Source organism: Pteropus medius, unplaced genomic scaffold, assembly GCF_902729225.1.
Source record: "Pteropus medius unplaced genomic scaffold, Ma_sr-lr_union100, whole genome shotgun sequence".
Taxonomy (NCBI): Eukaryota; Metazoa; Chordata; class Mammalia; order Chiroptera; family Pteropodidae; genus Pteropus; species Pteropus medius.
Window position 1 is genome coordinate 14,684,177 of NW_024352786.1, and position 26,827 is coordinate 14,711,003.

The 26,827-nt window shown below is 38.5% G+C and overlaps 2 protein-coding genes and 1 long non-coding RNA gene across 8 annotated transcripts in view; 1 reads left to right on the plus strand and 2 right to left on the minus strand.

The window, feature by feature from the left end:
* PCDH7 (protocadherin 7) overlaps positions 1–25,373 on the minus strand; it is a 356,517-nt gene extending 331,144 nt beyond the window's left edge. For 5 of the 6 annotated variants that reach the window (XM_039848696.1, XM_039848695.1, XM_039848700.1 and 2 more), the window contains exon 1: positions 21,163–24,367. In XM_039848696.1, coding sequence (XP_039704630.1) covers positions 21,163–24,339 — 3,177 coding nt within the window. In that variant the 5' untranslated portion in view covers positions 24,340–24,367. Of the gene's footprint in view, positions 1–12,952; positions 14,983–21,162 lie in introns of those variants that run through there. The other variant, XM_039848699.1, reaches the window with a different exon arrangement.
* Positions 5,619–12,822, minus strand: LOC120591120 (uncharacterized). Its single transcript, XR_005649832.1, has 3 exons — positions 10,116–12,822; positions 7,967–7,974; positions 5,619–5,629 (listed from the first exon to the last, which is right to left on the minus strand). It is a non-coding gene; the product is annotated as an uncharacterized LOC120591120 (long non-coding RNA).
* LOC120591119 (uncharacterized) lies at positions 24,551–25,777 on the plus strand. Its single transcript, XM_039848701.1, has one exon. The coding sequence runs from the start codon at positions 24,576–24,578 to the stop codon at positions 25,179–25,181; it is 606 nt and encodes a 201-aa protein (XP_039704635.1). The 5' UTR covers positions 24,551–24,575; the 3' UTR covers positions 25,182–25,777.
* The last annotated feature ends 1,050 nt before the right edge of the window (positions 25,778–26,827 follow it).

Here is a 26,827-nt window from a genome sequence, read left to right on the forward strand (position 1 = left end):
TGAGAGAGAGAGGGAAAGAGAGAGGGAAGGAGGGAGGGAGGGAGGGAGGGACGGAGGGAAGATGGATAGATGGAGGGAAGGGAGGAAAAGGAAAATGACAATTCTTCTCTTACATCAGCCAGATTTAGATAATTGAAATAACTATTGTCCACTGGAATGTTTTTGCAAGTTAATTTCCAATTCCTACAAATGGTTGCTAGTAACATTAATATTTTAAACACTAATACTCACCAGTGTACATATACTCTCAATAGAATATCTCAACTGATATATTAGCTCAAATCACTGCCCTGAAAAAATTACACAGATTCTGCAAGATTTTGTAGAAAGTAAATAGGATATATTTCAAGAACAGTTACGGAAAATAAGGCCTCAGTCAACTAAAAAGTTGGCAGCATAAAACACTAGGAAACAGAGGTACCAAAATATTAAAGGAAGGACTGTGACCGAAGCCAGTTGCACCATGACACCCGCTCCAGAATACTTATCCCTCTGCTCTCCCTTCAGGTTATAGGCCTCAAAACTGAAGCTACTTCCCAGAAAATCAATTTGGTTGTTCTTCCAATAGTAACTTCCTTTTAGGGCCTTTTACCATGAGGTTAGAGAAAGACATTTAAAAAATGTGGTCCTTCTGGCTGCTGCTTCTTTGTAATATGTTTCAGAAATGATAGAAATTATTTTGAATTTATTTTTTATCATCTAGGTTAGGGTTATCAGCTTCTGTTAGCTCCTGGTGGTAAGGGGCTTACAGACCAAAATTTACCCTAGGATTAAAAAAATATTATCTCTTTACAAGAGAAAAAATTATGATTATATATATTATATATATAAATTGTACATTATATATTTTTATATATATATATATATATATATATATATATAAATATATATATATATATATATATATATATATATATATATAAACTGAGTAATTTGACCCTGAATGGCTGGCAGCAGCACTAAATAAGGAATACCACTGTGACATGACACCTTTAAGAGATCAAAGGACCAAGAAAGACAGGAGAAAAGTCAACCAGAATATTTTGTCTCCAAATGTTTCCTCTGTATTCTGAATCATGCCTCCTGTGAATATGAATCACTTCATTAGAAAGCCTTACGCCAGGGCATTTCATTCTTCTAGAGTCCTCCAGGAATAGAAGTATAACTTGGAGAGGCAATATCTTAAAAGCTGTCATCAACCAGTCACTTAAGCAGGATTATCTGAAAGCTAGTCTATAACAAGTACCAGTGTTAATAGAACACATGATAGGTGCTTAGGTGAGAAAGAGAGCACTAAAAAAATGAAAAGCACCTAAAAATAACTAGACATTGTAAAAAAAAAAAATTATGATTTTTTTCAGATATTCCAGGGCTATAACTCTTTTGATAGTCAATGCATAATACAAAACAAAACAAAACAAAAATAAGGTGTAAAAATACAATATTCTGTGACTATTTTTAGGAAAATAAAACTTATGACTCAGATGAATTGTTATATTTTTTCAAAGAAGTTGCCTTGAGAAGATGTAAACATTACAGTAATGTAGCCATGAGTCAAAGCATCTATAGAACTCTTCTTTTGGAAATCACTTTGCAGCAAGTGTCCCTTTTCTTCCAATCTCTTCAATGATAGTATTAGTTTCCATTTGAAGGTTGACATCAAAAAATTACTAACAGTCATTCGGAGCCAAGTGTGAAGAATTCAGAATGAACAGTTACAGTAAGTTCAGTGTTTGGCCAAAATCATAGAATGGCTAAAAAGCAGTGAGGCTAACTGAATTGCTCACTAACTGTTCTAATTTTAGTAATCAAAAAAAAAAATATATCCATTAGAAATGCATAAAAAGCAAAAACCCATTGAAATGTAAAGGATGGGGTGTGAAGAGAATACATTCCAACTCAGTTCCCATGAGAACAGTTAATGCCTAAAGGCCAAGGTTGCAAAATTAATGCAGGATTCATGCAGAAGAAAGAAATTAAAGCCATATCATTACTTCCTTGTGAGGTAATCTTCAATTTCCAACTTTCCTGGGAATAAGTATGTTCCTTCTGGGGGGTACCTATTCCAACCTGATCATACTACATTATAATTACAGGTCTGTCTTTACAGGTCTGTCTCCTCCACAAGACTGTGAACTCCTGCTTTATATCCATAGTACAGTGGTACATCAGTAATTGGGGGTTAAATGAATTAATGAACAATACTTCTTTGAACATGTAACTTCCGGTAGTCTTATTGAAGGTCCCTCCTTAATTAGAATCATATAGGTTGGTGAAGACACATGTTAGGCAAACTTTGAGTTCTACTTTTGTTTTTACTAATTTTTAGTTACATGATCGAGGAATATTGGAAGCTTTCTGATAAAAGAGCAAATTCCAAATTCGTTAGTCCTTTATAGCTTTCTCAATGAAGCTGGAATACTGAAAACTTCAGAAATATTCAGTGTTTAGAACAGTCTTATCACTTGGCTGCTTGGTACTTACTGACATCTGACTTCCTCTGAGACGAGACAATTTAGTCTGCTTGGCGGGAAAAACAGAAGTATTAAAGCTTAAAGATGCTGCTGGGGAAAGAAAAGAGCAATAATACCTCGGACTATCATAAACTGACTCTACTGTAGAAGATGTCGAAGGATCAAGACACAGATTGCCTACAATTTGATGTCATTCAGGAAGATTGCCATGTGCCAACTGTTCACTTTACTTCAGTCATTATTCTAGCAATCTTCCTCCACAATTTGCAATCCATTGAGATGATTAATACAGTAAACACCCCTTATCTGCAGTTTTCAGGTACCCATGGTCAACTGTGGTCTGAAAATATTAAATGGAAAGTTCCAGAAATAAACAATGCATAAGTTATACACTTCAGACTTCTGAATAGTGATGAAATCTCATACCATCCTGCTCATTCTCACCTAGCACGTGAATCATCCCTTTGTCCAGCGTGTCTGCCTGTATACGAGCTACTACCTGTTCATTAGTCACTTACTAGTCATTTAGGTTATCAGATGGCTTATCAGAGAGAGAGATCACATTCACATAACTTCGTTACAGTTTATTGTTATAATTGTTCTATTTATTAGTGTTTATTATAGTTGTTAATCTCTTATCCTGACTAATTTATAAATTAAACTTTATCTTGGGTATGTATGTATAGCGTTTGATACTATCCACAGCTTCAGGCATCCACCAGGGGTCTTGGACCATAACCCTGAGGATAAAGGGGGACTACTGTAATAATTTTTCTGAAAGCAGCTTTCAAAAATGTCAATATATCTCCAAAATATCTGCTCTTATTAAAGTCATTTATTTTTGTAGTTATAAGTGTTTCAAAATTTAGTTTGAGTTTGTGGGAATATATGCTTGGTGGGGTGTGTGTGTACAAGAGAGAAAGAGAGACAGAGAGACAGAGAGACAGAGAGACAGAGAGACAGAGAGAAAGAAAGAGTGGGGAGTGGAAGGAACACAGGATGTTTGTTTTATTCTCTAGCACTTTCTTCAGGGCTCGATATTTTTTTCAGAGCATTTTTCAGCTATAAATTTAGGGGGAAAATGTAGGCAATCATGAAAGTACAGAAAGATACAACTTCCTATCTCTATTCCTAGTACTTTTATTTTTTCCTATCTTTTGCCTTTGATAAAAAAATTCCTCCCCCACCCAATTTTTTTTTTTCAATTACTCAATGAAAAGGCCCAGCAAGAAACAGGCTTAAATGATAAAAAATAAATAAGTCAAACATTTTTTGAACCCCTGAGTAAAATCTTTCTTCTACTTTTTTTTTTGTAAATTGAGACTTTCCTCTAGTTCTGAAGCAGTTTTTTCTCTTGTCGTCAATAAGATACTTCTGCTTTTATTTAGAGTGATAAAATAATGTTTTCAATTATCCTCCACAGATGAGTGCTAGGAATAAAATGACAACATAACACTGCTATTTTTCATAACATGATATTCTTTTTTTTCCTAAACTAATTCTTCTAGGAAAATACTTAGCTTCAGCATTGGCATCATTACTTCATTTTTGCTTAGTCTCCCTCCATCCTCCCCAAGACAGTTCATTTACTATAATATGTAATAGATATTAAATTCATCAATATCCACTGTTTCGCTGTTTGATTTTTACAGTTTCTTGCATTTCCCATGGAGTTTTGAATAAGTTTAAAAAAATGAGATAAAGAAAAATTCAGTAATCTGCTCAATATCAGAAATAAAGACCAAAATTATCTTATAAAATCTGCATCTTCCTCTCAGCCAGAATTGTACTCACTAATGAGGAGGTATATTATATGGTAAGTCATGCTTTCAGATGTGAGGATCTTTCTGCATTTCAATGTCTTTTTATATAAAGCACAATGTGATGAATAATTTCTTTCTTTCTTATATTAAATAAAATTAAAATAAAATTCACAGTTCAAATGGCAGCACTCTTTTAGTCCTTACTAATGCTAGAGATTAAAAAAGCATCACACAGGTCAACACTGAACACAAGATAAGTTGCACAAGTATGCACGACATAGTAATTAAGGGCTAAAAATGTTGCTGGATTTCCTTTGTTCAAGCTTCACACAAATCACTCTCATTTTCTTTACATGGCATCTCTGTAGCCAGAAATTCAGAACTGAGCATTTCTGAGTTAGAGTAGAGAAAAGCATACAGATACATACACATGTAGATCGTGAACGTTCTATATATAGATTGCTTTTTCAAGCCATGTCTGTTCTTCCTTCACAAGGTGCATACGCTACCCTATTAACTGTAATGTGACATGATGGGACATAAGGCACTTTAAGTCTCTCAAGAATCACCTCATCTAATGATTAGCAAATAATTATATAGATAATATTTAAAAGCATAAGCATACCATAAAACTAAATTCTACATTAAAACATTTTTCTGGCTAAACAGAGTAGTTACTTGATTAAAAATGCTTGTTTGCCATTAGAAGTTCCTGCCTTGTGCTCTAGCAATAAGTTTTTTTGTTTGTTTTTTTACAAAGGAGCAGTCAGAGAATTCAAAATTAATGGCTGTAAATTTTCAAGAATACATAAGCATTTTTAAGACTCGCTTACTTCGTAAGGTAGGTAGGTAGTCTTTTTACTACTGGGGACTGGAAACAATTCTCATGTGCCTAAACAGATATAAAAAAAACTCACGAGGTATATCCAGGAAACATTTTGCTGGAACGATAATAATGTATACGGACAGAATCATGAATTTCACCGGGTTCTTATAATGTGGTTATGCAAAACACACTGCGTTTTTTGTCTTCCTTTTTTCTCCTCCCTGAAAGTGTACCAATATTTACATTGAAGTTTACAGATTCATAACTAACTGTCCATTTTCAGACACTAAATTTGAATCGGTTTCCAATGCAAACCAAATTGTTCCACCCTCTATTTCACTTATCCTCTGCTGATCTAGTGATTTTAGAATGTATGCATGATGCTCATAGATAGCAGACCGATAACCAACAATGATTAATTTCCGAGTAGTTTGGCTTTACATCGGTTGTTTCCAAATGAAAGTTAACCATTTAAGCAAATGATAAAAAAATGGTCTGCTTGGCTCTGTAAGAAGTCAAGTGAGGCCTGGAGAGGATTAGTTGGGTTTCTTATCAGGTTTATAATACTTTCTTTCTATTAGTAGGAAATAACTTACAATGTTAGCAATATTTTTCATATATATATTAAGGAAATGATTCTACAAATTCTTAAGTGAGCTATGAACAGAACAGCTTTAAATATTTGATTCACTGGTTTTGAAGCTTAAATATTTTAAATCATTCCAATATTAAAATCAATTCAGATGACACATGTACAAAGATATTATATAACAGGACCCAGAGTTATATCACAACAACTTACATTTTGGGACATATACAGTTGAACAAATATAGTATCATAAAAAAATATTATTAACACATTAAGAAAACATCATAGCAAAAAATTAGTTCACCATTTTTCTAATAAAGAATCAGCTACAAATGGACGTTGGGTGGTACTTGTCTGCATTTTAGGTGATTGAAACATGTCTCATAGATAAATAAAGTTTAAGTAAAAAAATAGAACGATCATATATTTTAAGAGAAAAACTATGAAATGATGTAAGTCATATTTTAATTTAATGTTTAATAATGAGCACCTAAATAAAATAAAAAAAGAATAAGTTACAAAAATTATTTTATAACGAATTCACTTTCACTTTGCTTTCTTTCAAGCACTGTGAATGCTTAGGAAAAAAACTCTAGAAAGAAATGTGTTTTTGGTAAAAGGTAAACAAAATGTGCATTTTAAAAATCTTCTAGTTAAAATTTTATTATCTATAAAAAGGCATTTCCTGTCCTAAATCAAATGTTAATTCACATAGATTAATGAATTTATTTTTTCCTGGTTACATTAAAAATATACATAATAGACTATGTGAATACTGAATGAAATGAAGTTATTAAAATAAAGTAACAAGAAAAAGGGAAAAATAAATTTATGAAATATCCCCCAAAGCATAGACTGATTAGAGAGAAGTGCCTACTAGTCTAATATCTACCTTTCTGTCTTTTTTTTTTTTGCACTATGATTAAGGTTTAAAATGGCACTACTAAAAAAAATTGGACTAAGTGACCTAATTTCAAGATTATAATTAAGAGGTATATAAAATAAGAAGGGTGAAAAATCACCAAAACATTTTAAGAGAATTACGTGAATCCGATTTCATTCCCATAGAACTATTTGACAGTTCAATAGAAGTGTTCCGTCTACTTCACATATGCATTTGAGCATGACCTGTGTAGTCAGACTAGATTTGAACCTCAGCTCTGCCACTTTACAAATTGTGTGACCATGAGCAAGTTATGCAGCTCAGCTGTTCATTACTTACCTCATCTACAGAATAAAGATAATCATAGACACTAATTTGTAAGGTTGTTGTACCTATTTAATAAGTTAATATATATAAAATATGCTGACCAGTGCAGAGACTATAGTGTTCAATACAAGTTTAGTTATTATTATTTATGTATTATCCACTAAAACTAAATCTCTAAGAGAGAAAAGATTTTTGCCTTTTGCTATTATCGCTGTTTTGCCTTGCACATAATCACGTAATTGCCATACAAGTCACTCATTGAGTATTTGCTCTCTGAAATGTTAACTGTATTATCTCTGTATGTGTACTGTGTATGCATACGTATACATGAATATACATATTATACCTACATGTACATATGTACATACAAGCATACACACACACTAGTTTCTTATGAAAGATAAAACATTAAGGAAAAAGGCACGACGTTTTTATAACAAAGTAAATTTTAATGTTTCTGTTCTATATGTATATGCATTGGTTTGGAAAAAATAGCATTATCATTTTTTGTTCCCAATGCCCTATAAAAACACGATCTCTGTATCTAAAATTGATCCTTGTATTCAACAGTTAAATACACTGAAAAACAGATTTAGATGCAATAAAAAAAAACAACTTTAAAGTTATGCCATAATTATTGCCATTTCACTGAAAGAAATAACAGATTTACTTGCCATTTTTAATACAGGGAATCAAATGTAAAATTAGTTCAGGAAGCCTAGAAAGGTGTTTCTTAGGAAAAGTCTGTTCAGCTGTTATGTCCCTCTGTTGCCTAGAAATTCTGGCCAAAGGACAGAAAGGAAGGAGCTCCTCTTCCGGATGTTGATGAGCTTATCCTGTATTACCCTAACAAAAGCAGCACTTCCTACAGCCCCCTGGATGCATTTATTGTTCCCAGGCTAGTCATTATGTATTTTATCACGTGAATGTTTTATTTTATTAAGGGAAAAAAGGGACGATGGGGAAAATATCCTCCATGTGTCTACGGATTTGTGTCATGACACAAAGTGTACTGCATGCATATATAATAGTTGGTGAAGAGTCACTCGGAGTGTGTACCAGCCTCCGTTACACACTTGGCAGTTTCCATATGCCATGAGAAACCAGACCCACTGGATCTTTGTCAGACCAGTTATACCACTGTGTGTGATAGCCCACTGAGACCATCCCTCGAAAAGAGGAATTATTAAACCTACATTGTTACTGTTTCAACTGATTCTCTCCTCATTTAACTCCTACTTCTTTTCATTTGAAGTTTAATGTTGAAAATTTACTAGAAATTAAGACTATTAATATCACCATTTAAAGAGACCTTTGTTACATTTGTGGAACAATTTTAAGTGTTTTGTGTAAATATTGACTTTACATTAATTAAAAGACCTACATGCATTTATTCGTTGGCTAGATTAAAATAACTATGATGTTATTTAATATCACAAAACCCTGTGAAAGCTGAAAATTGCAGAAAGCATTCAGTGATGTGTCTAAAATTAGATATAATAAACTAAACAGTAAAGTTCAAATTTTATGCACATGTATGTATGTTATAGATTCATATTTTTTCACAAAAGCTATAGCACTTTTACCAATTTTTCATCAATTCCAACAATATATTATAGAATTGCCTTTTTTTCAGATCACTGATCTGAAAAGGGAAAGTTCCCTCCTTCCTGCCTACCTACCTACTCACGAATGTACAGACTGCACGTGATAAATGACACTCATGAAGATGGTCCGTTCCAATGTGTTCTTGTTGGACCGAGAATAGACTCTGTTATGGACTGAATTGTGTCCCCTCAAGGTCATATGTTGAAACTCCAACCTCCAATGTAACTACATTTAGAGTTAGGGCCTTTATGGGGGTAATTATGGTTATATAATTTCATAAAGGTAGGGCCCTAATCTGATAGCACTGATTTTTTAGAGGAAGAAGAAGAGACACGAGAGTTCTCTCTCTGTCAACTTGCTGTCACCTTAACCTGGGACTTCTAGCCTCCAGAACTGTAAAAAAAGGAATTTCTGTTACTTAAGCCACTCAGTCTATGATATTCTGCTATGGCGGGCCTAGCAAACTAATACAGATTTTCTCTTCTAAGCCTGCAGAGAATACTTAGAAGGTATTGTGGACTAGAACAAAATGCATACAAAAGCCTAAATGTGTACATTAAAATTGATCAGGACTACTACGCTAATAATAATTCTCAGATTTGGAGAAATATGCTGGAAGGGAGTTGACTGAAGGTAGCTTCAGGCTTCTGTTGTACGTAGAGGGAGTGGGATCTTGGGGGAAGTTCTGATTTTGTTTTTCCCCAATTACATTCTTCATGCGGATGTGATAACAGTACCTGCCTTGGAGTTGTTAGGTGTAGACCCTGTGGCAGAGTGATTAGCACAGAATGAAAGTTCAATAAGTGGTAGCTGTTAATGTTAGAGTTTGGGCGTGAGAAATAAAGGAAAAACGTTCAGGAAATCGTTCATAGAAGGAAAAAAATGACTGTTAAAAAGTGATGGGATTTTTTTTAAGTGTCAAAATAGATAATATCTAACAGTTGTGAACCTTCCCTAAACTCCTTGCTTTATGGCAATAAGTTACTTCTCTTTCTTCACCATTGAAATGTGAATAGGCACTGAAAGTATTCGGTAATATCCAGTGCCTATCAGCATATGTAGAGGCACACACACTTGTCACAACTTGATCTTGATCAAGGATCAGTGTAACTTTGAAGAAATCAACCAGAAGAAGAGAATATCAGAGGCTTCGAATAGGTGATGATTTTTTTTTAAAAAAGCTTTTAAACATAATAAATAGTGAAAATACCCCACAGGTGTAAATGTACCTTAAGAAGGATTTAGAGAAATTCATGGATGACTAGAAACATTACCTTTAGCTGCAGTGTGCTTTACCAAGTGCCAACTGTTTTATGTAACCTCTATAAACCCTGTCATGTAATCAGAGCAGGGGTTATTATGTAAAATGACAGAAGACAAGTTCCAAAGGCTTCAGGACTTGAAAGGACTTACATAAGGTCACACTGGCCAGGCAGTCACAGAGCCAGAGCAAGGAGGCAGATTTTCAGATTGCCTTATCTAGCTTCAGTTTTCTATCTTGCCAGAGGCTTTTGAGGAGTGAACCAATAAGCAGAAGTTAAGAATTTCAAGAGCGCTAAACCTAGAATTTTTGTAGCCCGACCTACCTCTGCAATCAGAATTCAGAAGTGGGAAGTGTTACAACTTCAGGTTTCCAGGTTATAACACAGAACTATTTTTGAGAATTAAATTAAGTTATGATAAGAAACAACTACGTGGCAATGATGTGGCAACTATTTTGATTACAGAACTCATAATAATAAAAGTAGGGAGAAGATGAGTGTATGGCTACAAAGTCGCTATTTTGTTTTGCTTTTTCTTTCACCCAAAAGCACAGAGGATAGATAATGAAAAGAGACAGAACAGTTGGACCAGATAGTCTAGACTGAAAACAAAAACTAAACCGAAACAAAACACCTGGTTGTAATGGGAGGAAGTGGACATTTACTACTCTCTGACACCAATCTTGCGATCATAGTAAGCCATGACATTTAGTGGCTTCCTTATGGTCACCAGGGCCTGGGCCAAAATTCAAGGCCACAAACATTTGCTTTTGTCAGGCCTGAATACCCTTTCCAGATATAATATTACCCTATCTTCCTGACACTTGGTACCTCAACATAGCTGTCTTCTAAACTGCTGAAGGCCACACATCCTTCCTCAAGGCACTAATCAAAATCACCATTTCTTAAGAATTATTGATCTTCAGGAGGTGCTGACCTAGTTATCTGTTTAAAGCAATTCACACCCATGTGTGCCAGAGACTGAACAGAGCTCTTTCAGAGATCATTTGCAATTTAAAAGAGGTGCTCCTTAGAATACTGGGGCTACCCGAGGAGTGCTTCTGAGTTGTAAGGCATTTCTCAGCTTCTACTTCGCCAGTGGCCAGTTATTCCCAAATGAGGCCATATTCTCTGTTGAAGACACACCTCTTTCCTTAGCAAACCAAGTACATGTTTCTCTATATAGAGTGCCAGGCTTTCACCTTTAAAAATGAGTGCTCACCATGGGCAGTCAGTATGAAAATGAAACTTTATCGTTTATCAGCGAGTATGAGTTGGCACAGTGAATGAATATCTGCAGGAATGTATAAACTGAAGAATAGAGAGACTCATGCATGTGTTCAGGCAGCTATGTATCTATGTTTTCCACAGATAAAAATCTCCAGAAAAATACTGAAAACCCGTGTTTGCATGCTTCTTCTTCATACCCCCTCAAAACATGTCAGAAGTCTACTGTGTGGCCAGTGCCTCCCTTACTTGTAATATTGCTTTAGTTTAGTTTTATCTTTTTAAAGGGTATTTAGTTTTATCTTTTTTTAAAGGTGTGGCATTTACAACACCACTAAGGAGAAGGAAGGAGGGAAAATCAGAGAATTGCTAATTTGCTACTGAAATAAGAATCATATACCATGCCATGAAGGCTGGGACCCTAGCCAACACAGCAGGTAGCCTTTTATCACAAAGACATTCACCCAGCAGGGAAAGAAAATAAGAGTTAGTGCACAACTAGAATCTAATGTAAAAGTGGCCTCATCATAGTCCAGTGAACCAATGTGAATGGATCTTCAGGCTACCTGGCACTTTGTTCATTTGCTCAACAAACATTTTTGAATGCTTTCTGTGTGGTAGGAACTCTAGTAGGCCCTGGGAATACCATGGTGGACAAGACAGACTCAGGAGCTGTCCCTCTAAGTTTCACACTTCCCTTGCCTTATGTATATTACTTCTGCACTGTTTTATCTGTGAAGGCAAGGGCCTTGTTCTAGTCATCACTTTATTTACATTGCAAAGCCTTGCGGGATATATTAAAGATATGGCAAATCAATTCATTCTCTATAAAATGAATGGCTGAAAACAATCACACACATCAAAGAAAAGTGTTTTGCAAAGTTACATATAGAAGTTTATTCCCAGAGAGATATTTCGGACTGTTGAATAACTTCCTAAGGACTTTGGTCCTCTTTCTAGAGATAGCCCTGAAAATAAAGGGTTAAAGTGAATTACTTAATTCTTGAGGGTATTTTTTAAAATCACATATGAGATTGTAGTTTACAAATCAGGTTAATTAATTGTCTCTTCAAATTATACCCGCAGTATTTTTTTTTTTTTGTAGTATGAAGTACAATTTATGACTGGTAAATGTTGGAAAAACTGGGCCTAAGCAATTCTTTTAGGAAGATTTTACCCAGATAAGTCTGAAAATATACTATAATGGAAAGCCCAAATTTCACAACTTCCTGCTTTCAGTACTCATGAATTCTGAGTGGATATTTCTTCACAGACTTTACAAAGTTCTTAAGCAATCTCCATCAGAGTCATGAAAAAGCTGTTCATTACTTTACTTTCCTCATCTCAGAACTAAGTGGTGCTTTTCCTCACAGACTGCTCTTAGGTCCTAATCAGCAAACAAACATTTGATGCTTTGAAACTTAATAAGCATGATACAAATATAATCTCATTTTTCTGCTCTGTAATTATCTTGTTAATTCCGTGAGGAATAAGACTCTATCTCAGTATTCTTTGCATACTCAATACCAGTGAGGATATTAGATGTTTTAAAAGTAATAAATTTTATCTAAACCAGTCTGTAAAATTCTCATATTTTTCTTTAGTTTTGTAATGGAGAATGAATTATTGTCTTGCTTAAAAGAAAATGTCCGAATGTTAAAATATGTAGGGTAACGGGCGGTTCGTTCTGAATCTATCGCCTTCTGACCACAGGCACTTCCCTAAATGGTAAATTTCAGTATCCACAAAGGAGGTTGGTCGAGAGACCTGAGGTGCATAGCAACAGATGGGAGCAGGGGTGTTGGGGAGAGGGGAAGTCTGTGCAGGGATAGGAACCAATGACTATAATCAAAGATTAAAAAAAAAAAAGCTGAGGAATGATAATAGACTTCTCAACAGCTTTTCACTGTTAATAAATGCTGCTGTAATAGTATGTTGTTGATCATTCTAATTCAGCTTAATAGTAGACTAAAATCCTTAAGAATGTTAGTAATTTTTTGTTTTGATTTATTATGCTTTTCTAATCATAATAGTAGATAGCCATCGTTTCCCACTCCAAACAATCCAGAGTAGTGGTTCTCAACCCTTTCAACGGCTTCCACAGTAACAGTTTTTTTTTTTACTTAGCAACCAAGTACAGGAACACACACATGTACACAAACACAACTGAAACATAGATTGCACAATATAATATTTACTCTACGTACTAGAATTTTTTCAGCTTTATTTCATATCTTTCTAATCATGGTAGAGACTCACAAACTGATTCATGCCACAGAAGCGTGTTGCAACTAGAGTTTGCAAAATGCTACCTTAGAATGTTCTTTGTGAAGGTGTTCATAAATATTGCCCCTAGTGGTTGCACATTAGGTTATCCCCAAATTCTGGAATTTTGTCTACAATTTGTTTTTGAGTTGATCTGATCTGTTACAGGATTCATAGTTTAAGTCCATTTAAGGAAGTTTACTATTTACGATGACGAAACATGACATTTCCAGGAAGCAGAAAGTGGTAAGATTTCTTTTCACCAGCTTCTTACCCTGGGCCTTGAGCTCAAAATAAAATGAGACTTTGAGGATAATTCAGTTTTATTCACGGATTTCTCTAGCATCTCAATATTTCTGAAATTTCCCTTTTTGTAAAATTAAATAAACAGCTAAAAGAATAAAAAGCTGAAATAAATACATTAGAGATTTACATGGGTTACAGTGCATTTCCTATCTCTCCACACTTTATTGTTTCAATATTTATTTATTTCGCTTAAAAAGTTTTTATGTTGACAATTATTCATCAAAAAAATCTCAAGAATCTGGCATTCTTGGTCAGTATTTCAAAACTTGGAGGAAGTTTTAATAGGGCAGATAATGTGTTAAATGTATTATAAAATTGTCAAACTCTACATGTGGAACAGTTATTTTTAGGCACATAAACATATACAACATAACAAATAGAAACATAAATATAGAAATATAGAGTGACCAACCAGATGATTTCATGACTTACCTAAAAAATTACTTATACAACTAAATTCAGCCGCTTGCTCTCTTGACAATGGTAATGTAACATGCTGAATTCTCAGAAGTTGCTTAAATTTATGTTATCTGACATCAAATAGAATAGTCTTCAGATAAATGTAGTCCACAAAAACAAGAAGCCACATATTCCTTCAGAATGTGACCACAGTGACTTCAGTAAATCTAACTGAAAGATTCTAAATTTTCTCAAGAAATTTAACAAAAAAACAAAACGAAACAAAACAAAACCTTTAAAATTCTATAGATACTCTGGGTAGCATTTCAAGATTAAGGAAAACCAATGCATTGGCAGTGCCTGTGGTAAATACAAAATTAATCTCTCAAATTTGTTTTACAACCAGTATTTTTTATAAATATTGCTCAAAATCCTTCTATATCCATGTGTGGGAGCACACACAAACACACACACAATGCTATTTACATATGCACACACAGAATGAGCAAGAGACACTATTCTTTACCATAACAGAACTATCTCACTGGCCTGGAAATGGCTGTTATTACATAACACTTTAAAAGTATTGATCAATTTAAGATTTTATTGAAAGTCGGTATTTAATGTACTATAGACAAAGACTTAATAGACTTAATTTTCTTTGGTTCACACAAAGCCAGAGTTTTAAAATTATTGTTGAAATATGCTTTTGGATTTTTTAAAAGACTTCACAATTAATTTCTGCTAACTACTTCTTTGAGAATGGAATTCCTGGTGACTTAGACATCCATTAGCAGCACATTTCTTTATTAACACTGTTTATTTTATGTTTATTTACTTTAATATTATTTTTCCTTAAATGAAAGGGGGGAAAAAAACTTAAAAATTAAATGCACGACAAGTGGAAGAAGCAGTGATTGGCTGATACCCCACGGCCAAGGGCAGGCTCCAGCAGGTTTCGGAGTAGCAAGGTCATCAGAGTATGGTGCATAATGGAGCATCATATTAGAGTGGAATTCAGCCAAACACAGTAATGTATGGATGTAGACGCATCTGAAAGAAGGAAAATAAAGATTTATGCAGGTAAAAAAAAAAAATGCAATGAAGAAAATTTCCCTAGCATCTTATGCCCAATCGAAATGCTGTGGTAGAGGTTTAAAAGCAGAGAATTTTTATTTGCAAATTATGTATTTGTAAATAATAAATATGCTTGGTGGGGGGAATTAACTTGTCAGATGAACCCTACTTGGAAGCTTTGACAGTTTTGTTGTTGTTGTTTGTACACAGCATTGGAGTTCAATACAAACATCACTAAATTCCTGAAAATAAAGCTTTATTCCGCCTTTAAAACATTAATTCACCAGAAGTGATAATTAAGATTAGTTTTAGTGGTTTCAGCTCAATTCTTCTTGGAATGTGATTTCTCCCACAACACTAATGCTAAATAAAGCACTGTGTAATGTTCCGAAACAGAGTTCCTGCTTTAGAAAAGATTCTAAGGGCTTTTAGAATAAATAAGAAAGAAAAGCAAAGCTGACTCAAGATATATATATAAATATATATATATACATATATATACACACATATATATATATATACACATATATATATGAACAGATCTTACTACTTCTATAGAGTCATAGTAAATGAATGAATGGGAAGCCTTGCTATAGTCAGACATTGGTTATATACAGCTTAAATATAAAGATCTAAACAATTATTATACTAAATTTCCTACATAACCTCTACCACCACCCTCTCCTAGGGGAAAAAAAATTTGATGTTAAAATGTCTGATGGCATCGATGGCTATGGCAAAGCAATGGTTTTGTCATATTACATTTAGTTTTAAAAATAGTTCAGATTTCACTTTGAAAGTAATAAATTTAATCATTTATGATTTACTACATAAATTTAGAATCTAATACACTAGATGTGTTAACTGCCTAACAAGGAAGCAACCCAATTAAAAAATAACAAAATGTCATAGTCTTTGAAAAATTTGCTAGAAAACAAATTTAGAGGAAAAATTAGTTCACAATTGTGCATTATGAATGCTACTAAGGTAAAAGGGCATGGGTGAAGTTGGCAAAATGCAAAGGGGCACAGAGGCCAAAGGGAATCATCAATATCGATGGAAAGAAATAAAGATTATCTCAGTTAGAATGCAAAGAAAGTTTCATACATAATGTATAGAAAGCTTTTATTAATTTCCATGAAAAACAAGTTTTTATTGAGATTATACTAAATGCTGAAAGGGTACTTAATCTATTGTCACTGTTCTACTAAAATTAAAATTCTGATAGTTAACTTGTAGAATATTTGTTTTAAACTAGGTTAAGTTATTTTAATGTATGGCAGCAATTGCTATCTTACATAAGGGGGAAAGTAATATTAATTTCTATTCAAAATCTATAAAATTTAAATTACAATTTTCCTGATCATTTTATAGGAAAAACTAGAGCCTAAAGTAAAGCAGCATTGCATTTTATTGTAGAAACGTTAATCTATATAGCTGAATATATAGTTAGTTACACATAGATCAATAAATCTCAACAGATTTCTGTCACTATTCTATTGGAGTATATACATTGAAAGTTATAAAAAATTCCATTTTTTCCCCTAGAAGTAGTATGCAATAAAAAGAACACTGGACTCTGCATTCCATAACTTGGACTCTAGTCCACTTTATATCCCTGATAATCTTGTGATCTCGGGTCAAATTACTTTTTCATATGAGGCCTTAGTTCCCTCTTCTATGAAATGAGGGGACTAGTTTGGTTAATGTCTTTTAATTCTAAAATATGATGACTCTAGTGATTTTAGATACAGACATTAAGCATTGGATTATATATTTTATTTCAATTTTATATGTTCTTAAAGTTCAAATATTTCCCACATGTCAATGTATGAAAACCACAGCAAAATAAAGTCTAATGGGACCACAGTTGGTTTATATAACTGTGTGTGGGGGTGAGGATGGAGAGAGACAGCGAGAGAAAGAAAAGAGGGGGATGGGAGGGGAGAGAGAGAGAGAGAGAGAGAGAGAGAGATTTCGAGATATACCATGTGCATACTATTCCATGTATGAAATATATAATTACTCAAAGAAAGAAAGATAACAAGAAAGAATGATTTGGCTATATTCCTCCAGCTGCATGATCTACTTAAAATCTTTAAATTGACTTGTGGTTTTATGTCTAAATCATTAATTGACTTACGATAAGTTTGGGACAAGGTTCAAATTGTCATACCTGGACTTCCATAAAAATGTGCGTATAGATTGAAGATCAAATCAGTGGATTACTCTTTCCTTGTTCCATACAGAGATTCAGGTAATAGATACCTCCCGACTAACAATAGAGCATAACTTTCATCAGTCACTATTCTCTTGCCTATGATAATAAGCCAAAGGTAACAGAAATCACACTATATGTGGATTTGCTGTAGATCCTGAAAGTGCTCTTAGTTACAGTAAGGAGAATCCATACTGTAGAAGTTATGCTTACAGAATTAGAGCTGGAAGCTGTGGTTGGCATCACCTTGCAGATGTGTTTCCATTATAATATATAGAGTGTAATATACATACACAAATTGATATTTAGTTTTCTCAGTGCTTAGGACTCTAATAGATGATGGCAAATAGATCACGTCATCCATTTGCTTCCAAATTGAAGTAATTAAAAAAATCAGTGCCATATTTTTTACTAAGTATACAATGAATATCAAGCACGATTTGATCAATTAAAGACATATTATTCAGACTACATTCAGCAGTTCCTTACGTAAGGAAAACTGTCACTGGAGATATGAATTTTTCTTGAGTATTTTAGGATCAGCTACAAATAGATTTTTAAATTAATGTTTATCCAAGTTGTATCTTCTATACTCCTGCCAAAAATAAAGTACCTTACTTTCCATTTACTAAATACAATAAAATTTTTACTTGCCAGTGCATTATCTAAATAACACCACAGCCAGGATAAGCTCAACAGGACTTAAACATAATAAGCAAAGTGCTAACTATACTTTTATATTATCTACTAATATTTTGGAATTATGTTATTAAAACAATGGAAAAAAACTACTAACAGTAAAACATAGAAGATTTCAAGATAAATAGAAAAACAATGCTTCTGCTTTTATTTCACAAATTAAAAACACAGTTGTACTTACAGGTCATAAAACTTTAATCATCACCAAGGCCAGATTTTACAAGCAAGGGAAGAATGAGTGAAAAGGTAGACACTTAATCTCCATAATGCTGTCAATGATCTACGGTTTGCTCAACTAGACACATTATTCAGTTGAGACCAAGGGCTTCAAGGGCAAAGGTCTAAACCATGAAAACCTGGGCTACAAGATCAGTTTCCCTGACCTGTGAATTTTAGCAACAATTCCAGCAACTCTGCAACACACATCTCCTAGCTTCTGCCCAAGAGTAACTATAGACTTACTTGAAGAACTCTAGAGCTCTGAAAACAAACCAAAAATTGGGGGTGGGGGCATTATTTACAAACTTTTATTCCTACAAAGCTGTTTAACTTATTATAATGTAGCTATTAAGAAGACTTAGGAGCAACACTTTAAAATGTCTAATCCTCATGAAGGTAAGAACACAGTAACGAACATCACTTCCATTATATCACAAGTAAAGAACTGCGATAAGGCAACTCAGGAAAATATAAATAAAATGAAGACTTTATGTTAGATGAAGTTTCAGATTTTTAATTAACTCCTACGAAAGGAATTAAAAGATGGCAACCCTCAAGGTTTTCCTTAGCTAAGTTCAGTATCAAAGGGGGAAAATTATAACAAAACCCTGAAGTCATTTTTTAAATTTTATTCTACTTCAGGTGTAATCAAACAAAATACACTTTGGCAGGATGTAAAGACTAAAGGTAATATCTTTTTAAAATAAGAATAGAAAATTATCTACTTATGGTACAAACAAAAATTAAAACAAAAAAAAGATCCTGTTTTATCACGTCAGATGTCTAAACAGAATGTAACTTTGTAAATGGATCCCTTGTCCCCTGACAGCAATATTGAGATGAAGCGTATCAATTACTATTACTAATTACATTAATGGGAATGCACTCCATTCACCTTCATTTCATTTCAGATCAAGTATTTATTGTGGTTAAAACTTTATATATCTGTTGAATACCTCACAACATACAAGTTTTGCAAAGTCACTTTTGGCAAACTGTATGATTTATTCCAATGGCTTTGTAGGGTATGTGGACGTCTTTGCTCAGCTAAGAGACTAACACCATACATTAGTTTATTTATAAGCATATTACATTGCCTTTTAAACAGGATGCCACAACAGTCTCGATATTGACTGTTTTAAATATTCAAGAATATAGAGCTAATCCCATTTGATGAGTCAAACAAAGCTTAAATGATAGCACAGAACACATGAGGTAGTTACATTAAAAAATCTATAAATCTGCCACTGATATGTCTACTCAAAAGTTTAAGATTCCACAATTTAGAATGAAAATGCCATTCAGCCACAAGACAAAAAATCTTATTAGGACAAAAGCTGAGAAGTAAATGTTCTGCAGAAAGATCTCTTCATAGACTTTTGCACTACAAATTACCATTTTGTAGGGAAATTTCTACAGATCTCTATTTGTGGGTATTTATAAGTAATCTTACAAAAGTGCTATTATTTTAACTGGAATTGTCCTTGTTTACAAAACGATAAAAGCACCAAAAACGAAACAAAATCTGCTTCTAATTCCAGGAAAAGTGATGACACAACAGGTAAAAACTTTCACTTGACATATTTCTTTTTAAAAGAAATAAATATTTTCAAAAGCCATTCAATGCAATATAGTTCAAATTTGTGTTTTCTTGGATTGCTTTGATTATTGGATATAAAAACATACTAAGACTGTTTCACCTTATCCAAGTAGTTACAGTAATGTACTATACAGAGAAAATATTTCTTTAGGAAATTAATTTTTAAAATTATGAAAGCAGTAATGAATTAATCTCTTTTCTCTAATATCTTTAATGTGTCCATCAATAACATCTTTAATGAGGCTATAAAATAACTTTTTCCTTTGCCTCAGTTCATCTCAGATCACACATTCCACATAAAAAACACAGTTAATAGAAAAACTAGTACTAGATATTATCTGACAGTCACAAACATGTCTCTTGAGATGAGTTCTGGAGTTGAGAAATAAGTGATTTATTAGCAAATTTATTAGTGGAATTGCTAGAGCATTGAACACAGCAGTTCCAAAAGGTTTTATTTGCTGTGTGTCAAACTTTGGTGAGTGTAAAAAGTAAACTTTATGAGTATGACATATATCACACAAGCAAAATTTTCAAAAATAAATTTTATATTTTCTGAAGTTAACCTCAAGTATACTTTTTTTTTTTTACTGCTTTCACATTTCACTGAGAAACAACTGTGTCAAATATTCCATGTAATCTTTATAGTCTCAGTATATCATGGTGCATACCAAAATATTCTTGCACACAGTGCATCAAACATGAACATTTTTGTTGCTTGGCTAAAATAATAAGTGGTTCATACAATGTACTTTTGCTCATAAACTTTTAATACCAAACATGAAGAATGCAAACGCTGATTGTATAACCTCATAAAAGTATAATTGTTATGATATCAAAGTATCAAAAATGTGGTTTTGTATTACATTTGCAGATCATTAAATACTTTTAAAATAGCGTTTTTGTCAACGTAGTCAGCGTTTCAGTATCTCAGACTTGGTACAACATTTACATGAGTCAGCATCCACTTATCTGTAAAATCCTGCATAAGATGTAACACAGCTAAAACTTTCATAGTGCCCAAGTTGCACAGACACCAGTAGTAACTTTAGAAATTTTCTCTCTGGATGTAATTATCCACATAGTAGCCACAAAAAAAAATATATACATATTTACTCTGGAAACAGAAAATGTAGGATGAATCAGAGCTGTCAAGTGCAAAGAGACGTACAAAACGTTGCCTACTTTGAATATTTTCTTTAGTAGTTTAATAAATGTTGGTCTAACCTGCAAAATACAGTGGTATACCTTGCACAGATGGCCTCTACCAAAGTAATGGTATATGAATTAATATTAAATTCCTGCTATTGAATTTTTAAATGATAGCTTTAAAAAAGAAAAGACCAAATTTTGTAGAAGATACTCTCTCAGAGTTATTAGCCCTGTCTGCGATATTTAAATATATTGGGATGCATCTTACCTGTTTGCTGTACTTGTTATTGGTTTGACAGCTGTACTCAGAGCAGTGATCTGATCCAATTGAAATGTTGTCTCCTGCTCCCACAAATGTGTTGGCTGGTGGTAGATCTTGTACCGCCTGGTGTTTCTTTCCTGCAGTTGGTGATTGGGGGTGAAGCTGGACAGTAGGCAATGGGGAACTGGATTTATAATGCCTGGCTAGGTCAGGACTGCCAGGCCCACCATTAACTGATCGGTATCGGCCCATGCTGGGGCTGTCTGACAGCTTCTCATTGACACTATCATACCTTTGTCCATTTGGTTTAGAAGCTTCTACAGTGACAATGCTGCTGTAGAGAGGTTGTTTAGATTTTTTGTTTTTCTTGTCCTTTTTAGGCTTTTTAGATTTGTCATGCTGTTGGGGTGTAAAAAAGTCTTCATGGTCTTTTTTGCCAGCTTCATAGCCATTTTTATTTTTGGACCGGCAGTACCTTGCCATCACTACAATTAAGATGATTAGAATCACTGTCATAATTCCAGCAACCACCCCAATGACAATACTGAGTCTCTGTTTGCTAATTTCGTAGCTTGGGTCACCAGCTATATCCTGGGTAAGTGGAGTGTGCAAACTTCTGGCTATCTGAGAGTCGATCACAGTTGCATTAGAAACACTTTCATTGACAAACACATGCACCAGAGTCGTGGTGGACTGGGAAGGCTGCCCACTGTCATTCACTTGCACCACCAACCTGTGCAAGCCATAATGCTTTTGGGTGAGTTTTCCCACTAAGGAAACCACACCACTGGTGGAATCAATCTCAAACAGCTTGAAGGGATTCCCTCCCACAATGCTGTAGTTAAGGTCTGCATTGATGCCATCATCACTGTCTGTTGCCAGCACTGTAGCTACTACTGTCCTGACATTACTTGAAGGTGGCAGTAAAGTGTAGGAAATGTTTCTGGGAAGGGTAACTGTGGGAGCATTGTCATTTTCATCCATAACAAAGAGAGAGACCGTGGCTGTGGCAGATCTGGGAGGGTCTCCTCCATCCACAGCCTTGACTCTGAATGTATATGTGGTCTGATGTTCCCGGTCAAAAGACATTGTGGAGTAAATGGTCCCCGTGTCGTTTTCAATGGAAAAAATATTACTGTTCTCCTCTATGTACAGGCTCATCTCTGCATTGCGCCCCTTGTCAGCATCCATCACCGTGACCATCCCCACAGGGCTGTTGGGCTGCAAGTTTTCTTTCACATAAAAGGTAAAGACATCCTGCATAAACTTAGGGGCATTGTCATTCTTGTCAGCCACTTGCACAATCACGGTGGTGCTGCCCTGCAGCACCGGGATGCCCTTATCTTTGGCGTTAACTTTAAACTCATACCTGTCATTCTGTTCGCGGTCCAGCACCGTATTGACAAGGATATCCCCAGAATCCGGATCGATGGCAAAAATCCCCATCACGGAAGATTCCAGCGAGTAGGCGATCTCCGCATTTTTCCCGCTGTCAGCGTCTGTCGCCAGCACTGTGGCCACCCTCTCGCCAGGAATGTTGTTCTCAGGAAAGTAAACCTCCACCACCGACTGTCCGAAGACGGGCGGATTGTCGTTGGTGTCTCCCACCTTGACAATCAGGGAGTTGTTGCTGGAGAGGCTGGGGCTGCCCGAATCCACCGCCACTATAACCACGTTAAACTCCCGAGTGGTCTCATAGTCCAAAGGGGCCGAGGTATGCAGAAAGTACTTTTTCTTGTTCTGATCGCCCTCTGTGTCGCTGGCCGGCTTGAGCTGGAAGGGCACATCTCCCACCACGGTGCAGGTGACCACCCCATTCTCGCCTTGGTCACGGTCGGACACTTGTACCAGGGCGATAGGGGTGTCGACCAAAACGTCCTCGGCCACGCTAGCCACCCCATCCTTGAGTGGGATACGCCCAATCTTGCGGATTTCAATGGACGGCACGTTGTCGTTCTCGTCCTTGATGTTGAGGACCACAGTGGCTTTGTCGGTCTTGGGAGGCTGCCCGCGGTCGCGGGCCATGACTGTGAAGCGCAGCTGGTTCACTTCCTCGCGGTCTATACGGTGCAGGACACTAAGCCAGCCGGACGTCTCGTCGAGGCGCAGCAGCCGCCGCACAGACTCGGTAGCCGCCCCGAACACGTACTCGATCTGCCCGTTGACCCCCACGTCCAGGTCGGCGGCACGCAGTTGCAGAATGGGGGTCCCTGGGGCGCTGTTCTCGGCCAGGTCAGCCTCGTACACGCTCTTCTCGAAGCGGGGGCTGTTGTCGTTCACGTCGGTGATGAGCACCCGGAGGATGGCCTGAGAGGAGCGAGGCGGGTCGCCACCGTCGCGCACCCGCAGGGTCAGCTCGTAGGAGTCGCGCTGCTCGCGGTCCAGCGCCCCCTTCACGATCAGCTGCGGCTGCTTCTCGCCATCCGGGGTGTCGGCCACCTGCAGTTCGAACACGCTGCTGCGGCCGCTAGGGTTAGTCCCGCCGCCGCCCTCTGGCGCGTCCAGCCGCCGCTTGGAGCCTCCCGGGCCGCCGCCGCCGCTCGCGCCGTTCCCGCCGCCCCCGGGGTAGGGGGCGCTGTCGGCAGGCCCGGAGCGCCGGCCCTCGCCGCCGCCGCCACCGCCCCCGGGCTCCTGGAGCAGCTCGTAGCGCTCGATGCCGTTGCGGCCGAAGTCACGGTCGGTAGCGGTGGGCAGCAGGTACAGAGTGCCCACGGGCCGGTTCTCCTCCACCGTGAGGGTAAGCACCGGCGACGGGAAGGTGGGCGTGTTGTCGTTGATGTCGAGCACGATGACCCGACCCTCGAACAGGTCCACCCAGCTCTGCGAGGGCCCGATCACCGACACTTCGAAGTCCAGGAAGCACTCGTTTTCGTCGAAGATCATCTGACACTGGGGCAGCTTCTCGCGGTCGATGCGCCGCTCGCTCGTGCTCAGCTCTCCCGTGAGGTTGTCGATCTTCAGGTACTCCGAGCCTGACTCGAGGCTGAAAGTCACCTCACCCGAGCCGGTCACGATGCCTAGGTCCGAGGCGACGTTGCCTATGCGGACGTCTGCTGGGCCCTCCTCCGCCAGTCGGTATCGGAGGAGTTGTTTGGCGGCCGCCAGGCTGAGCGAAAGCGGCAAGAGGAGACAGCAGCCCAGGCACCAGCCGCGCGCCCACCCCGTGGTCCGCATCCTCAGCATCTTCTCCTGCTGCTGCTGCTACTGCTCCTTCTAATCACAGCCCCCTTCGCGCCACCCTTCTCTGGGGTCGGCCGCTAGCCCACCTCCCAGCCCTCTCCCCTCTCCGGGAAAGGGAGAAGCGAGAGGGAGAGGAGGGAGGGGGCAAGAGCAGAGTGCAGAGTCGGCCAGGGAGAACCAGCGATAGATCCTTCTTTTTTTCCCTCCTGCTTCTTCCTAAAGTTATTGTTTCATAATTCATGCAATGGGTGCTAATCGCCCGCTCGCCGGCCGCCGTTCAGTCGCAGTACTCACAGTTCACGGGACACTGCTCGCCGCGGGCTCGGCGCCCCCCCGGAGTCATCCCCGCAGCGGGCGGAGGATCCCGGGCTCCCGTCCCGGCTCTGTCGGAAGGGGCCGGTACCGCTCCGGCAGGCGGGCAGTGGAGCCGAGAAGCGGTGGGGAGCGAGCCTGCAGCCTCCCCCGCCTGCCAACCCTGCTCGTCTTTGCTGCTGCTACTCGAGTTGAATCCAATTCACGTTTCAGCCACTCACTCCAGACCCAGCTTCTGCTCCGGCTGCCCAGACAAACGTGAGTCGCTTCCTGCACGAGGCGCTAGGGTCAGCAACAAGCCAGTCTCAACTCTGACTCCGCTCAGGCAGCGGGGGAGCCAGTCAACAGATCGGAAAGAGAAATCACCGTCAGGTCGCTTCGGGCACCGTGCAGCGGAGACCACTCGCGTTACAGAGCGGTCCGAGTCCGGGTTTCCCCCGCGCGCGAAAAAGCAGCTCGAGCCATCTTCAGGGGCGCCCAAAGAGTCAGTCCCTTCTCACCCCCGAGAGCTCGCTTTTCTCTTTTTTTCTTAACAACTCTGCGCAAGGTCATTAGTCACGAAGCCGCCGCCTGAAACCGCAGCAGCAATTCGCCGGCGGGGGCGAAGGCTGAGCCGTGCGCACCGCGCGGTGCCCAAGTTTGGGTTCTCAGCCGCAGAGTCCGTGCCTTTCCTCACCTGCATTCGGCCCGCATGTCGGAGCACTGGGATCTGCAGCGCTGTGCGCGATTCAGGGAGGAGATTGCAGCCTCTCCGCTCCCTTTCGATCCCTCCCCTCCCTCCCTCTCCTCCTCCCTCCTCCTTCTCCTCCCTCCTCTCCTTTCCCCTTTCCCCTTCTTCCACTCTCTCTCCTGCACGCTCCCTTTCCTTCTCCCAGTCCCAATGCAGGCAACTCGAGCAGAACTTGATCCCTTTGCAGTTCAAAGGTGAGCAAACCAGGCTCTGTGCGCAGGCGACGTTGGCCGGTCGAAAGCCACCGGCTGGGTTCCCCCAAAGGCAATTAACAAAGATGCCCAATTCTGTCCGGATTTCCGAAGGAAAGCCAAAGGCATTGGGGAGGAGAATGGAGGGGGAGGTGGAGTCAGAGACAGCTGCCAAGTATCTTAAAAAAAAAAAAAAAAAAAAAAAAAAGGCCAGTTTGCCAAGGGGAGAAAAAGTGCCAGTCGGTTGTTGCCTCGGAAGTGCCCTGGCACGGCGGGTGAATTCCGCAGTTGTCTCGTCCCCTTTCGCGTCTGGGAGAGTCTGGTGTGGGCGCTCCCGCCGCCCCTTGGGCTGCCGCAGCTCATAGACACCAAATGGCAAGTGGGAAGCTCCTGCTCACTAGCCGGGAGTCGGAAACCGGCAAGTTTTGCCCAAAGTGGTGGTTGCTTCTGGGAGCTCTCTGGCTCGCTCGCGGCTCAAGCTTGTCCCTGAAGCTGCTGCTGCGACGGCGGCGGCGGCGGCGATAGCAGCGGAGGCGCGGAAACTACACACTAGCAGAGAGGGAGGGAGGAATATCGGGGGGAGGGAGACAGGAGGGAGTACTAGTCAGCCGCCGCGCTCCGGAAAGCCCAGCTTCAGCTCCGGGGGCCACTCCGAGTGTGCAGAGTCCCAGACAGTCTCTCTTAAGCCAAAGCCTGCCCCGCCCCCTCCCCAGCAAGTGTAGCCACGGCCTTCTGGGCGAGGGGGAGAGGGAAGAAGGGGGTCTTGCTTTCCTTCCCTCCAGCAGGTAAAATTCCTCCTCTAATGCCAAGTGCGTGTGTGAGAGTGCCGAAGTGGGTGTCAGGAAACGTTTTCCTTTCCTATTCTCCCCTTTTCTCAGAGGATGTTCCCCATCCCACCAAGTGTCTCGGGTTTGCGATTTAGCGTCTTGGTTAGGGCATGGTTACCGATGGCTTAGGGAACCGCGTGGGCCCGGGAGCCACGCTGGTGTTTGAGAAACCATGATAGGCTGCAGCGGTTAAGAAAGAACATCAAACTCCAGAGAGCGGGAGAGGGTAGACTTTGGAGGACTGAGGCTGGGGCGGGGAGTGCTGTCTTTGTTTAAATGCTTGGCAGTCCTGTCATCGTGCTTGCTTGCGGGGATAGACCGTGTGTGTGCGCGCGTGTCTGGGGAATAAACACATGTTGGAAACCTCAGTATTATTTTCTGAGCAAAAAACCTGCAGCCTTTAGTAACTGGCAAAGTGTAGCGTCACCTAT

Excerpts from the sequence above, each read along its gene's own strand:
- LOC120591119 (XM_039848701.1), top strand. The coding sequence starts at position 24,576 with ATGCAATGGGTGCTAATCGCCCGCTCGCCGGCCGCCGTTCAGTCGCAG.